Source organism: Budorcas taxicolor, chromosome 5 (genome assembly GCF_023091745.1).
Source record: "Budorcas taxicolor isolate Tak-1 chromosome 5, Takin1.1, whole genome shotgun sequence".
NCBI lineage: Eukaryota > Metazoa > Chordata > Mammalia > Artiodactyla > Bovidae > Budorcas > Budorcas taxicolor.
Genome location: NC_068914.1, coordinates 39,490,770 through 39,507,052, shown reverse-complemented (window position 1 = coordinate 39,507,052; position 16,283 = coordinate 39,490,770). Strand labels below are relative to the sequence as shown.

The 16,283-nt window shown below is 48.6% G+C and overlaps 1 protein-coding gene across 1 annotated transcript in view; it reads left to right on the top strand.

Annotated features, from left to right (window-relative positions):
- NTPCR (nucleoside-triphosphatase, cancer-related) overlaps positions 1-10,994 on the top strand; it is a 36,882-nt gene extending 25,888 nt beyond the window's left edge. The window contains exons 4-5 of the mRNA XM_052640405.1: positions 1,225-1,434; positions 10,357-10,994. Coding sequence (XP_052496365.1) covers positions 1,225-1,434; positions 10,357-10,425 — 279 coding nt within the window. The 3' untranslated portion in view covers positions 10,426-10,994. The remainder of the gene's footprint in view (positions 1-1,224; positions 1,435-10,356) is intronic.
- The last annotated feature ends 5,289 nt before the right edge of the window (positions 10,995-16,283 follow it).

Genomic DNA, 16,283 nt, shown 5'->3' with positions numbered 1-16,283 from the left:
GGTTCAGGCTCAGAGTCTCTTATGAGGTCAGAATGCCCTGAGGCTTCCAAGTTCACAGTGATGGTTGCGGGGAGGTCTCAGATCCTCCCTGGCTGTTGACATGTGGCCTCAGTTCCTTATTAACTGGAGCTTACCATCAGCTGCCTGTGTGTCCTCACAGCATGGCAGGCATCTTCCCTGAGAACAAGTAAGCCAGGATGGATGGGTGGGTGGATGGATGGGTGGGTGGGTGGATGGATGGATGGATGGATGGGTGGATGGATGGGTGGGTGGGTGGGTGGGTGGATGGATGGGTGGGTGGGTGGGTGGGTGGATGGATGGATGGGTGGATGGGTGGATGGATGGATGGGTGGATGGATGGATGGATGGATAGATGGGAGGATGGATGGATGGGTAGATGGAGACCAGGACAGAAGCCGTGATCTTTTTTCCTAATCTCAGAAATAGCATGTCAGACCTTCTGTCGTTCTTTGCCATATAATGCAGGGCAGCACTGTACTATGGGGGTAGGGTCTGTAGAGGGTGCCAATCCTATAAGCTGGGAATCTTGAGGGCTCTTGGAGTCTGGCTGCCACACCTGGTCCTAGAGAAGTCTTCAAGTTTGTGACTTAGTGGGAGTGTATTGATGTAAAGTCATTAAAAGGGGAATCTGAGATTCAAGGGCACAACCTACTCACTTTTTTCCCTCTTAAACCAGGACTTCTCTAATTTTCACTTCTTCCAGTGACCTTCTTAGTTCAGGTTATGAAGTACACAGGCATCTGGCTGCAACGGTTACATCCTCCCAACAGACAGGACTCATACAACCCAAAATCCAAAAAACAGAGGCCAGTGTTATTAACAAAGGCTCCCAGGCTTGCTGTCTCATTTCTTTCAGGCCTGAGGCATTTGGATCCTGCTTATTTCCGGGTGGAGATAAATATAAAACTTGGTTGTTATTGGGACTGTTCTAGAAGAGGGAAAATTGCCAGGAAAATGGGGAGCTCAGGGAACTGAGTCTTCTGGGCATTCGGGTCCCCAAGGGAGTGCTCCTGATTTCCTCTGCCGGTGGTTCGTCTGCGCAGCTGCAGAGACCGCCTCCTGCCTCCTGAAGCGGGGCCTCCCCTGCTCTGACTGGCGGTGAGTGATGGGGGAGAGACTCCAGGCCCTTTGGTGTGACAGCGAGGAGGGAGAGGGTTCTGGGGCCCTTCGCCGTGTCCCAATCAGTGTCTCTGTCACCCCCAGGCAGGGGCCAGTGGTTGCCCGGGACAGAGCATCTGTGTCATCGACGAGGTGGGGAAGATGGAGCTCTTTAGTCAGCCATTCATCCAGGCCGTCCGCCAGGCGCTGTCCACACCGGGGACTGTGGTCCTCGGCACCATCCCTGTACCCAAAGGAAAACCACTGGCCCTCGTGGAAGAGATCAGAACCCGAAAGGATGTGAAGGTGTTCAGCGTGAGTACCCCGCGGGCGTGGGGCAGGTGCTCTGAAACAGCGTGTGGCTCTGAAGCGCACCTGTGGTTTCAAGTCACCATAGCTTTCCTCTTAGGCTAGAATATAGGCGCGTCTCACTTCCTGTGAGTTTATAGAGCTGAAATTACACCTCTGCTTGCTGACAAAGCAGTCTTGCCTCGGGACTGCAGGAGGGTCCAGCTCCTCCTGCTGCCCTCCCCCTGCTCTTGCCAAGCCCTGGGCCTTGCCAGCTTCAGCCCCGCCCAGCTGCAGTGCTCTGGGCTGAGTGCATCTCTTCCTAGGTGATGAGGTTACAGAGGCAGGCAATGCTGTTTTATTTTAAAGGTTTCCCTTTGAAACTGACCCCCTTCTGCTTGTGAGGAGAAGGACTTTTGGCTACAGGTTGAGGCTCAGATTCCAGATGCTGTGGAGCAGCACCGTCTCGAGAACTTCCCACCACCAGGGTGAAAATGTGCTCCCTGCACCAGGCAGGGCCATAGCCATTAGCCACGTGTGATTGTTCACATTTGAATTAAATGACACTAAATTAAGTTAGAAAAATATTTTCCTCAGTCACACTGGCCACTTGTCAAGTACCCAGCAGATAAGACACTCTGCCTGGAAGTGCGACACCGGCTCTGGGCAGGCCCAGGAACCTGTCTTCACGAGCTCCGGGGGCTCTCAGGCCCCTGCAGTGGGAGGAGCCGTGGGGTGGAGCTGGTGAAGGGCAAGTAGGTCAGGGGCAGTGGCTCAGCCGGTTCTCAGCACTGATGGTGCTGATGGGTTCTGCCCACATATGCGTTTTTCTCCCGTCATCCCTCTGCGTCCTTCTTGGATACTGTCCTCCCTGTGGCACCTTAGTGTCTGCGTCAGTGACAGCCACATCACTGTGCTCACACCCTCCCCCGACCAAGTGAACCAGTGGGGCTGGCAGCCCTCCTCTGCACCAGCTGCAGAGTAACTGGGAGCACCTCACATCGCTGGTTACTTGTCACCAGGGTCAGCTGCCTTCGGTGGGACGTCCACATGTTATCTCCATAGTGTCCAGGGTACTTCTGGGCAGTTGGCAGCTATTAAGGTTAGAGCAGCCAGGGCTGGAGTAATGTGTCTATAAGTTGCTTAATTCATTTCTTCTCTCACTTACTTGGTAAGTGAGAGATTGAGCATCTCTGTGCATGAATTGAGCATCTCCTGTGTGCTTGGCCTCGTTCTAGGTCTTGGTGATGAACGAGACACAAGTCCTTATCCTCATGGAGCTGAAATTCTACTGGAGGGGCTGGATAACAGAAATGTGAGCAGGCAATTATGCAGTTTCAGTTATGGCTAAATGCAAAGAACGTGAAACCAGGCACTGTGGTCTTTGGGGGCAGGCGGTAGTGATCATGGGAGGCCTGGGCGCCACACAGGGTCACTTCCTCAAAGGGCGTGACCATGTCTTCAGAGTTCTATGTTACCTTGTCTATGTCTTACATTGTGTGGCCTCCATATTAGAGTTTTTGGTTGTGATCATAGAGTTTCTGTGGAAACAGAGTCAGTGAATAATAAAAGATCATGAAAGACAATTAGTCTTCAGGTCAGATAGCTTCCAAGCTGAGGGCCTGCAGAGCTGCTGATGCTAAGCTCCAGGGATTGGGTGTCTCTGCAAACTAATAGCCCTGCAGTGGACTTGGGGGTTGACTGTTAAATCAGAAACAAGTGCTGTATGTTAAGACAATACCACAGCTTCTCTTCTCTAAGCTAGGAAATTATTCTCTAGGCAAGGTAATCATTGATCTTAATGATGTATAAATAAAGTGATTAGCTTTTGGTTAATTATGCAAGAGACCCCGTTATTCTTGTCTTTCCTGCATTCCTTTGGGTCTCCTGTGAACCTTCTGCGCATATTTTATAAATGAAGACGCTCACTCATCTGCAGATTTAGGAGTTGGATTAGATATTTCTTTAGTCCTTCCTCTTTCTAATAAGCAGCAGAGTTAATCTGAATTTATTTTTGAGAGCATCCTTTGCATCAAATACTTAATCCATGGTACAAGCACATGTGAGGACTGTACCCTTCCCTCCAGAAAAACAGACCATGGGACAGTCAAAAGCTGGAGATGAGAAGAGAGATCAGTGTGAACAGAACGAGTGGAGAGAGGTTTCCAGGTGGAAGGGGTTCTTGGGTGGATTTTTGAAGAGGAAAGAGAGGACAGGTAGGGAGAATATTCCAAATAAGGAAATAATTTATGTATACATGGAGGACAGCTTCCCCGTGCTGACAGATGACGTGGAGATGGGCCTGCAGTCGTGATGTTGGGGAAGCATTCACAGTGACTCAGAGCTGTTCACAGCGCCTGGACTGTTCGTCATAGGGTTTAGGTGAACAGTGCCTTACTTACCAGAAAGACAGCTGAGGACATTTCCAGTTTGAGAGAAAGTGTTCCTCCTCCTAAGTACAGCTGACAGCCTTGGACGTTGTACATAAATCAGACCTAAGAAGACCTGAATGGTGGATGGAGGAAGGCACACAGACTGGGGACCTCAGGACCCCGGGACAGCACGGGAGACACAAACGGAAGTCACTTGTCACGCCAAGGACCAGAAGATCAGCCTGAGTGCGAAAGATAAACAGCCCGCATGCCAGCAGAAGGATGACATGGATGTTGGGATTATAGCTGCTGCTGATAAGTTACTTCAGGCATGTCCAGCTCTGTGCGACCCCATAGACGGCAGCCCACCAGGCTCCCCCGTCCCTGGGATTCTCCAGACAGGAACACTGGAGTGGGTTGCCATTTCCTTCTCCAGTGCATGAAAGTGAAAAGTGAAAGGGAAGTCGCTCAGTCATGTCCGACTCTTTGCGACCCTATGGACTGCAGCCTACCAGGCTTCTCTGTCCATGATTTTCCAGGCAGGAGTACTGGAGTGGGGTGCCATCGCCTTCTCCAGTTATAGGGTAGAGATTTTTCAAACTACCATCATAAACATGTGTCAGCAATCAATTACAAACCCACTAGAAACAAATAGAAAATAGAAAGCCTCAGGCGAAGACATCAAAAGTTTCAGCAAAGATAGGGAAGCTCTAAGGAGGACTCAAATGAAAAATTCAGGATGTAAGCTGCAATGACTGAATGAGAAGGTCTGTGGCTGGACCCAGCCAGCTGAAGGGAATTGACAGAGGACAGAATCAGTGAATGCGAGTGGTAGAATGGTAGAGATTGCCAAAGAAAGAGCAGACTAAAAAAATTAAAAGCCAGAGCCACAGGGAGCTGTGGAACTCGGGGGTGTAGAACCTTCCATCCTTACGCAAGTTCAGGCATTGAAGGTTCCCTTCCTGAAAATTCTGTTTCCCTCTCAGAAGTTTGGAAATGTTTTCCTTGTTTATTCTAGAGCTTACTGCTAAGTGTGTAGCTACTGAAACATGTTTTAAATATATACCTGTTGGGAGTATAGCTCAGTGGTAAAGCATTTGATTGCAGATCAAGAGGTCCCCAGTTCAAATCCAGTTGCCCTCTCTAAGGTCTAAATTTGGGTTTCCCTTGTGGCTCAGCTGGTAAAGAATCTGCCTGCAATGCGGAAGACCTGGGTTTGATCCCTGGGATGGGAAGATCCCCTGGAGAAGGGAAAGACTACCCACCCAGTATTCTGGCCTGGATCGCAAAGATTTGGACACAACTGAGCAACTTTCACTTCACTTCATGAGGTTGTTTGAGACCAAATATCAGAAAATATTCAATGGTGATGTCAGTGCTGTGGGGACAAGAGGTGAAGACCTTCACAGGTGCAGATTATGACTCTGATTACTCAGATTACGGCTCTTTACTTCTTCCATCCTTCTCTGATCAACAACGTTAAGAAATACTTTTATCTCTGCTGGTCACTTCAAACAAAAAGTACGAGTTTGGTCATATTGGTGGCATTTCCAAAGCACATTGCTTTTGATTTCCTGTGAAATGTCTCTTTGTTGGAGATGCTGGAGAATGCTGCCTTCTGAGGGTACAGGGGAGATGCCTGGAGTCTGAGGATTGGGGGTTGAGAGACCTGGGCTGGCAGCCCCCAGTCCTGGGACACCTAAAGGCAGTGCTGAGGTCCATCAGTGTATGGGGATGTGATAGCAGCCTCATCATCAGGGAGAGCTGGCATGCCTTATCCAAGGTTAATGGGGGCACAACAAGGATTCAGACCTCAGTCTTTTGACCCCAAAGCCTAAGCATCAGCGTAGCCCTTCTGTGTGTTAACTTCGAGGGTAGGGATGGTTCAGGTGACTTTAAAAATCTGAGATTCCTAGAGATTATTTGGTTTTTCTACTTTATAAAAATATTGCAGTAACTAAAATCTGTTCTACTATTCTGAATTCAGAGCCATTTAAACTTGTCGTCCATAAATCCGTTTTTCATCTTTTAGTTTTTGCCAGTGGATTGCAAGATCACAAAATGGGGACTAGGTCCCAGCTTCCCTCCAGTTTGAAAATTTCTAGACCTCCTCTTACTCTTCCTGGCCATGGGTATTTTAACCAAGCAACGTATAAACCATTTTAATCTCACCAGGAATTTGATGATGTTTCTGGGTCACAGACTCCTGTAAGCACAGAAGAGAAAGTACACCTGCCAACTGCTACATAAGAAGGCAGCAGGCAGGGTTTTGTTTTTTTTTAATAGAAATTAACAAGCTAATCCTAAAATTCTTACGGAAATTCAAAGGACCCAGTTAAAACAACTGTGAAAAGGAAGAATGATGTTGGAAGACTCATACTTCCTGATTTCAAAACTTATTGCAAAGCTACAGTAATCAAGACAGCATGGTGCTAACACAGGGACAGGCACGCAGATCACGGGGGTCGAATCAAAGTCCAGAAGTAAACCTTCACGTCTGCAATCAACTGACCTTCAACAAGAGTGCCAGGACAAGTTCACAAAGAATCATTTTTCAGCAAATGGTGCTGAAAAATTGGATATCCACATCCAAAAGAATGAAGTTGAACTCTTACCTCACATCAGACACAAAAATTAACCCAAACTCACAGATCTGCACGTAAGGATGAAAGGAGTAAACCTCTGTAAACTTGGGTTGAAGTGAAGTGAAATCACTCAGTCGTGTCCGACTCTTTGTGACCCCATGGACTGTAGCCTACCAGGCTCCTCCATCCGTGGGATATCCCAGGCAGGAGTACTGGAGTGGGGTGCCACTGCCTTCTAGAGTCTTATCTGATGCAACACCAAAAACACAAGTGACAAGGAAAAAGATTTTATCGAAATTTAGAAATCGTGCGCTTCAAAGGACACTGCCAAAAAAGTAAACTGGCCACCGACAGGATGGGGAAATATTTAAAAATCATATACCTGATAAGGAACTTCATGTATCCCAGGATACCTAAAGAACTCTTATTACAGTTCAGTAATTAAAAAACAAATAAACCAATTTTAAAAGGAGCAAAGAAACAAAAGGCATTTCTCCAAAGATAGAAAAATGGTCAAAAAGCACATGCACACATGTGTAACACTGTTGGTTTTTAGGGCATTGCAAACCAGAACCACAGTGAGACAGTGCTTCGCATTACCGGGATGGCTATAATGAAGGTAAAGAAATGGAAAATAGAAAGTGTTGGTAAGGCTTTGGGGAGATTGGTGCCCTCATAGTCTGCTGCCGAGACTGGAAAAATGCAGCAGTTCCTCAGAAAGCTAGATATGGCATTACCCTATTACCCAGCCATCCCACTGCTAGGCGTGTGCCCCAAAGAATTAGAAACATGTTCACACAAAATCTTGTACACCCCATGTTCATAGCAGCACTGTGCATGTTAGCCAAAAAGTGAGACAAGCCCAAATGTCCCTCAGGTGATGAACAGACAAGGATGTGGTTGGTGTACTCAAATGATGTACATACCGTCTTTGCTCACAAGAAGAGGGCGTGATGTGGTGATAGGTACTCAGCCTGGAGGAATTAACAGCATGTGGTGCCAAGTGAAGGAGCCCTGTCACACTGGATTCCAGACTGTATGAGTCCATCTATACGAAATGTCCAGAATAGGCGAATCTGTCGACACAGACCTTGGATCAGTGGTTGCTGGGGCCTGGGGAAGGTGTGAGTGTGGTGATCAGGAGTGGGGTTTTTTGCAGAGAGGGAGGGTGATGGAAATACTCTAACACACAGTGCTGATTATGACACAACTGTGATCGTACTAAAAGCCACCAAGTTCTGTCTTTAAGAGGTTGAGTTTTATGGAATATGAATTATGTCTCAGTGAAGCTATGTTGTATGATGTCTACATGTGTTTTGTTCTTGTTGTTTGGTGTTTACTTGATAAGTTGTGAACGCTTTTGTGACCCCCATGGCCTATCATGGGGTCCCAGAGTTGGATGCAACTGAGCACACAAACACAAAATCTATGTTGTATATATTGTATACTCACACAGAAATCCATAGGCAGGACGGCTGAACGAAGAACCATCCCTCCCCCTTCCTCCTCTAGGGAGACATGGTGTTGCCCTGGGATGTGGAATGCAGTCCCTTCTCTGCTGTGGGCACTGGGTTCCCAAAAGCCACATTTGCAAAATAATTCTTGGTTTAGAACGTTTAAACTTCAAGGAAAAATAGAGGGTTTGAATTCATGAATCATCCTATTTTTAGGTTCAATAAAATAAAGACAAAATATGAAACAGACTAGTAATACTTTTGATATGCATTAACTTATAATAATGAGCATTGTCAATTCAATTTCCTTTTTTATTCTCCTGCTTACTTAAACCTGTCAGGGTGCTTCCCGCACGGTTTCTAGGAAATGTCTGTGGTTTTGTTTTGCTCTCTTGCGCAAATATGCATAAAGAGATGTGTTTTGCCCATGTGTTCTTCTATCCAAATGTTCGCACCTTCGTGATGTTACGGCCCCCCGAGTCATTGACAGTTAGCTCGGAGGCCTTTCCCTGGCCCCAGGAGTCTCAGAGCACTTCGGATGCTTCCTCGGTCAGAGTCTTCAGTCTGTATTTAACCGCTCAGCTCTATTTCAGAGACCCTCCTCAGCTTAGAATATAGTAAACATTTTCTGTGTCAGACCCAGGATGAATGCAGTCCAGCCCTGGAATTCAGGGTCTGATCTTCACGGGACCTGAGGCTGAGCCGTTCTGCAGCCCTGGGAGGGCATGGTGGGAGGCAAGGGGTGAGGACGCTGAGGTCGTCCTCACCTCCTTTCCCCTCCCAGGCCCCAGTGCCTTCCTCTCCTTAAACTCTCCCGGAAAGAGGAATTCTCCTGAAAGGGAGGGGCACCTGCGCTGACAGATGATTCTGTGCCTATTCCCTGTTCTTGCATTTACGAAACTTGTCTTCAGTGGAAAAGGAGCACATAACTGAACACTGTAAACGGTTTCACATAGACATCTTATGCATAATTTTCAGAAATCATCTTAGGAAAATCAAAGGGGGTGGCAAAATATTCATATACTCTTTGCATCCTGTTCATTGGTTTTAAATGAGAAGCCATTCCCAAAGTGTGTCTTTGCAGTTTTGATTGTGATTCTTTTTCTCCCTTACCAAGGCATGGGGAGGTTCACTGCATGTTCTGGGGCTGGTGGGGGACCCCTGTCCCTGCTGCAGCCCCAGCAGCTCCTGAGGAGGGTGGCTGGGCTCTGGCGGGACACCTGGGTGACACTGGCACTGGCAGGGTGGCTTGGCAGTGCTCTAGGGCTGCCATCATCCCTGAACCTCACATCTGTTGAGGCTCACTCTATGGGCCCTGACTGTGCACCTAAACAGCCTGCGCCCAGGACCAGGATCTTGGCTGGTGGGCTTTCCGTCTCATCGCCCTTCACTGCCACTGCCCTTCTCCCAGGCCCACTGGTCAAAAGCAGCTCAGGCGTAACCGCCTGTGGAGGCCTTTCCCTCATCTCTGATCATTGCTCTTCTCCCCTGTCCCCAGTATCCCGTGCCTTCCCAGACGCTCAGGGTCTCAGGGCCCCTCTGCCAGCCTTGCCCTCGCTGTTGTTATGTGTGCCCCCCATCTGGTCTTCAGGCTCTGTGAGGTCAAAGTACTGGCTGAATCTTGCCACTCCTGGCACCTCCCCCCTGGCAGTGGGTGTTGAATGTTGTGTGGGTGGCACAGGAAGGCGCTGGTGATGAGGAGAGACCACCCTGCCGCGTGCTGGGGAAACAGCCCCCCACTGGGCTCCCTGGGAGGGTGTTTGGATGCTTGAATTGTGCTCAATGGGCCTGTGGTAGTGAAAGAAAAATACAACACAGATCATCAAGCAGAGCTTGCATCCACTCTTGTTCCTTTCGTCTGTAACAGTGATAATTGCCGAGCTAACACATCGGGTGCAGGGGGATCTGCGTTCTAGTCTGCCCTGCATCCCCCGCTGCCTCTGAGATCTCAGCAAAAGCCCTGGTCTGCACCGCACCCCAGCCCCAGTGCCTTCCTCATCCTTCAGGTGCAGAGTTGACTGGTGTCAGAGGCTTCCTGCAACTCGCAGCTCTCCTAAGTCAGGGAGAGAGGAGTGGATTACTGCCCTTGAGAGAATCCCGGAGTCCCGGCTGCCCTGAGAGGGCTCACCTGGTGGGTGGGTGCCCACCTGGAGCTGTGGTTCTTCTGGCTTCCCTCAGGCCCCCTCCCGTCCAGGTCAGGCTTCACTCGAGCCGCATCCCAGCCTGCTTCCACAGCAGCCCTCCCAGGGCTCAATTCACAGAACTCCTAGTTAAAATCCATCTGTCATCAAAACCCAATCTCATTGTGTGAGCCGTCCCTTCGCAGAAGCTGGTGGTGGGATTTGAGCCCACCTGCCCCACTTTCAGAGCACTCTGGGAGGCCTGGGGTTCCTCGCTGGGTCAGCCTCGCCTGGGCCACACTCTATAAAGCATGCATCGTCTTCTGGGCTGTTCTGTTAGAGTATAACCCGGCAGAGTAGGGAACTGAAGGAAAGGGAAGGGACTCTGAAATCTGCTTTTCTGCTTCTTCCTACGCAGGTAACCAAGGAGAACAGAAACCACCTTTTGCCAGAGATTGTGACCCACATGCAGAGCAGCCAGAAGTGAAGACGACGTATCACCACTTCTCTGCACGTGCAAACGTTTCTTTGAGAGGAGCCCCAGTGCTCTGCCCGACCAGGTTTTATGCCATTAGTTTATGAAACCTTGGAGGCTTTTCCAAAGAAAGCCTGACAGCTGTTTTCCATAAAATGTTTTAAAAGATCAAATTAGCCTTAATGCTGGATTGACTCTACAAGATTAACAATCCACTGTGGTGTATTTATGCTGAAAGATTTCTGTTTATTTCCTCTTGCAGTTGTGCGTATGATTTGGGTAAATTATGAAAGAAGAAATAGTTTTCGAAGTATTAGATGGAATTTGCCCCCATTGAAGTTTATAAATGTGTTCAGGAGAGGGGAGTGGGGAGGAGTTCACTTCCTGATCATTTTGGCATGTCAGGAAAATTAAACCCCTCCCCAGAAGCAGCTGCAGCCTACTGCAACTTGGAGTGATAACAGTTATTTGGTTTTAAGAAAATCAGTATTTCAAAAAGAGCCATTTTCAGTCCTTCCCTGCCCGCATCTTTTACTGTTTATTTGTTTGGTTATTGCTTAATAAAATAAAGAGAAATGTGATGACTGCAGACATGGGGGTCCTGATGTGGGAGGGATGAGCAGCCTGTAGAAATGTTGGAAGCACTTGGTACTCAGCGGGGGTTCAGATCAGAGCCCCACTTGGGCCCCATACATTTAGACATGTTCGCAAACTTTTCTGGGCCCCGTTTCCCTTCCAGAAAGGGGTGAGTGAGTGCCAGCAGAGGAGGGCTGCCCCAGCCTGAAGGAGGCCACCCTCACCCTCTACCCAGTCCCCTGGGGAGTGGCCAGGGCCAGAGCCAGGGCTGTTGGGAAGAAGGCTGCAGAGAGATGAGGTTTGGCCCTGGCAGGGCCCCATGGGCCAGACCACTGAAACCCCAGGGCTCACAGAGGATAACAGTTGCTCTCCCAAGGGTGATGATACTTGAGTGATAGACATTTCAGTGTTTTTGAATTGCCAGTATATTTTTTTAGCTTTTGCCACAGTGCCAGCTGGTGCTATTGCTGAGAGTGTGCAAGAATGTGACCACTGATCCATTTGGGCATGTGTAGAGCAAGGAGCCTGGCAAGGTGGGCCCTGGGGCAGACAGTGCAGAAAACACTGGCATCTAAACCAAGATGGCAGCTTACAGCCTGGGACTGGCTCTTAGGATGGTCTCTCTGCCCCATGTGGCTCTCTGAAACCTGGTCTGCACTGGCCCAGGCTCTGCAGGGTTACACCTGGAAAGGATCTCCCAGATTATTAATAGACGTGAGCCTGAAAAAGGGTGCCTGGGCCAGGGTGAGGGCATCCCACTCTCCCTGCCTGGATGACATGTCCTGGGACGCTCTGCTGTGACATCCGACAGGTGGGCTGTGAACGTGAGCTGCACTCAGTGGGACCAGAGGGCACAGCTCGGCATGGTCTGTGGGCTCCGTGCACTGGGGTGGCTGCTGCTCTGAAGCAGGTAGAGGCTTCTCAGGCGCAGGGGCCCTATTCCTGTGATAAATCTACTCCCCTTCAGCTTCCACAGCCCTGGATGAGCCCCCCGCAGCCCTCAGCACCAGGAAAGAGGGAGGCAGGCTGAGCAGATCTGGGCCCCATTCCCCCAGCTCCCTGGCCTGGGGAGCAGGTTGCCCTCTTGGGGCTCCTGCCCCAGCAGGAAGCAGCCTTCACCGGCACCCCTAGCAGAGGCTCTGTGGCCGTGAGTAGAAGGGGACATCTTCCAAAGGAAACCAACACAATGTTATAAATCACCCAAATGCCAGCAAAAATTATTTTTAAAAGCATCCAAAGTTTAAAAAAAAAAAAAAAAAAAAAAAGAGAAACAAGAGGGGAAAAAAGGAAAGGAGCACTTAGAGCCAAAACCAGATGAGCTTGAGGAGGGTGAGTGTCGGGGTCTCCTCGCAGCATTGCCCTGGGCAGTCGCTGGTGTGGGGGGGCTCCTGCACTCTCGCTCGTGACGGTCCTGGCAGGGAAGGATTTGAGCCCAAGTCTGAGTGTCTCTTCCCATGACCCCCCAAGTGCCCCCTTCCCCGGGAATTCATGTTGAACTCTAATCCCCCATGTGATGATATTAGGAGGTGGGGCCTTTGGAGGTGATTAGGTCATGAGGGTAGGGCCATCATGAAGGGGATTAGTGCCCTTGAAAAAGAGGCTCCAAAGAGCTCCCTCACCCCTGCTGCCATGGGAGGAAGCGGGTCTCACCAGACACTGAATCTGCTGATAATGTGATCTTGGACTTCCCAGCCTCCCAACTGTGAGTAATATTTGTTGTTTAAGGCTCCAGCCCTTGGTATCAGATAAAAATGAATTCACAAATAACTGCAACTCAGGGCCAAGCATGCACAGCCTGTAGAAACAATATTCTGCTGAGGTTAAGGAGGGAAGAGAGGGCAGGACACCTGAGGTGCACACACTCGCTGAGCACCGCATCTGAGCAAACCACTGAGGTGAGGGGCTCCCGGAGAGGAGGGGTGGGGGGGCCACTTGAGGTCAGGAATCCTCTTACACCTGAGTTTGAAATGCCTGCTATCCAAATAAATACAGATGCCTAGCATAGTTGGGTTTGAGTCCAGACTTCAAGGGGGAATTCACTCTGAAAAGCACACAGTGGACATATGCAGGGCTCGTGTGAAGAGCTCAAGCTGGAAGGCATGGTGAGCAGGACGAGGCAGAGCTGATGTGGAGGACGGGTGTGCACACGTGTTCTTTCTTCCTCCCTGTAGCAGCCGCTTCACACACAGTATTTTAAACATTGGGAGTTTTTTTGTTTGTTTTTGGTCATGCCTGTGGAATATTTGTTCCCCAACCAGGGATCGTACCCAGGACAGGGGTAGTGAGAGTGATGAGTCTGACCACTGGGTCACCAGGGAATTCCCCAAAATAGTTACCTTTTTATCTCTGAATAAGCAAACATTAGGGAGACGTTCCTCTAATTCACAAAATACCATCTCTATCGTGGCTGATGTGAAGAGGGCCCCATAGTGCTGTAAGTTCATTAAGTTACAGGGGCAAGCGGCGATGCTCCTGGGAAGCCTGGGAATGCGGGGTGGACCTTGCCCCTCTTTCTCTTCCGTCTGTGTCTGTGTTCATGGAATGCTGTGTCTGGGAGGATCAGGTGGAGGCGGGGTGGGGGGAAGGCCTGATGGCAGGAGCTTGTGACTTGGGACAAAACAGTAGGAAAGCGGAGGAGGCTTGAGGAGAGTTCAGGGAACGGGCCTTGTGATGCCTGTTTCGTGGACCAAGAGAAGTCCGCACATCAAACAGCCTTAGAAATGGCCTGCCAGGCAGATGGTTTTAACACACGGTGCAGAATGTAGACTCAGTAATGCCAGAATAGCCACGTGATTCATATAAAACCCAGCACTACGGTCTATATTATCTTTAAAAGAGAAGCAATTTTGTTCAGCATTCAAATGTAGAAAATAACTCTTGAGCTCAAGTCCAGCAGAACGTTTGAATAACTCCAGTAGGAAATGTCACCTTTGGAAAGCTCCTCTAAATGGGGGCTAATAATACAATATTTTGCAAGGAGTACACTCTGATAAACAGTTGATCAGCTGAAGATCAGATTAACGAGCTCATGAGTTGTAAATATAAAAGTTGTTTACAACACTTAAAAGGCGTGACTGAGTTGTTGACAGCCCAGAAGAGTCCTGGAGGGAGGCCAGCTGTGATCTCACCCATGGGTCGACGTGTGCACACGCTCACCGTGCACACTCAGGCAGCTTTCCTGCTGTAGACAGTGCAGGGTATGGCAGCCCTGTCTGAGGAGTCTGGCCCTGAAGTGGGTAGACCACACCTGTCCTCCTCCTGCTGCACCCCCCAAAACTGCCAGAGAACCAGGATAAAAAGCAGTAGACCCAGCAGTTAAGAAGCAGCTCGTAGATTTCTCATGGAACAAGATGCAGGCACAGCAGGGATGCATTGTCTTTTCATCTGCATCACCCTGTCCCTATAGACTGGTTTCCTAGCTCTTTGAGCAGCTTTCACTTTTCTGAAAGCCATGCCTCTGTTTCTTACTTCTAGAGGCCCAAGGAGCACCCAGGCTGAATGCTGCTGGGCGTGGGTCATTTTCTTACCTAATTCAAGTGACCACCTTAATGTAGGGAAGCCGCCCTTAAGTCCTGAGGGCTTGGTTGCCAAGTTGCCCAAGAGAATTTCAGGAACTGCCAGCCAAGTTTGGTTGAGGCAACTTAAAGAACTGTGCTGAGGTTATTTCAGCTGTTCTTTAGACAGACATCTGCAAAGCCATCAGAAATAAGAAAAATACATCTCTAGGGATCACTGATTTGAGAACGCACTCTGTCTCTGATGATAGACTCTACCTATTGTTATTAATTGCTAATTCTTATTTTACAAAAAAAAAAAAAGTATTACCATCTACTTCCAAGAGATAAGGAATTCTCTACAATACCATCCCCTCTGCCTACACTTCCAATCCCAAATACCTTTAAGAAATTTGTGTGACTGCTTTCAAACTGAGTATCTCTTAACTGTTGTCTAAGGTCATGAGGGGCGGCAGTGAGGTGATACCCCTCATCCAAGGTAAGGAGCAGCAGCTGTGCTTTGCTGGAGCAGCCATGAAGAGATATCCCATATCCAAGGTAAGAAAAACCCAAGTAAGACGGTAGGTGTTGCTAGAGGGCATCAGAGGGCAGACACACTGAAACCATACTCACAGAAAACTAGTCAATCTAATCACATGGACCACAGCCTTGTCTAACTCAATGAAACTAAGCTATGCTGTGTGGGGCCACCCAAGACGGGCGGGTCATGGTGGAGAGGTCTGACAGAATGTGGTCCACTGGAGAAGGGAACAGCAAGCCACTTCAGTATTCTTGCCTTGAGAACCCCATGAACAGTGTGAAAAGGCAAAATGATCGGATATTGAAAGAAGAACTCCCCAGGTTGGTAGGTACCCAATATGCTACTGGAGATCAGTGGACAAATAACTCCAAAAAGAATGAAGGGATGGAGCCAAAGCAAAAACAATACCCAGTTGTGAATGTGACTGGTGATAGAAGCAAGATCCGAAGCTGTAAAGAGCCATATTGCATAGGAACCTGGAATGTCAGGTCCATGAATCAAGGCAAATTGGAAGTGGTCAAACAGGAGATGGCAAGAGTGAACGTTGACATTCTAGGAATCAGTGAACTAAACAGTGGAAGTGAGAAATAGATTTAAGGGACTAGATCTGATAGAGTGCCTGATGAACTATGGACGGAGGTTTGTGACATTGTATAGGAGACAGGGATCAAGACCATCCTCATGGAAAAGAAATGCAAAAAAGCAAAATGGCTGTCTGGGGAGGCCTTACAAATAGCTGTGAAAAGAAGAGAAGCGAAAAGCAAAGGAGAAAAGGAAAGATATAAGCATCTGAATGCAGAGTTCCAAAGAATAGCAAGGAGAGATAAGAAAGCCTTCCTCAGCAATAGAGGAAAACAACAGAATGGGAAGGACTAGAGATCTCTTCAAGAAAATTAGAGATACCAAGGGAACATTTCATGCAAAGATGGGCTCAATAAAGGTCAGAAATGGTATGGACCTAACAGAAGCAGAAGATATTAGGAAGAGGTGGCAAGAATACACAGAAGAACTGTAGAAACAAGAGCTTCATGGCCAAGATAATCACGATGGTGTGATCACTCACCTAGAGCCAGATATCCTGGAATGTGAAGTCAAGTGGGCCTTAGAAAGCATCACTACGAACAAAGCTAGTGGAGGTGATGGAATTCCAGTTGAGCTGTTTCAAATCCTCAAAGATGATGCTGTGAAAGGGCTGCACTCAATATGCCAGCAAATTGGTAAAACTCAGCAGTGGCCACAGGACTGGAAAAGGTCAGTTT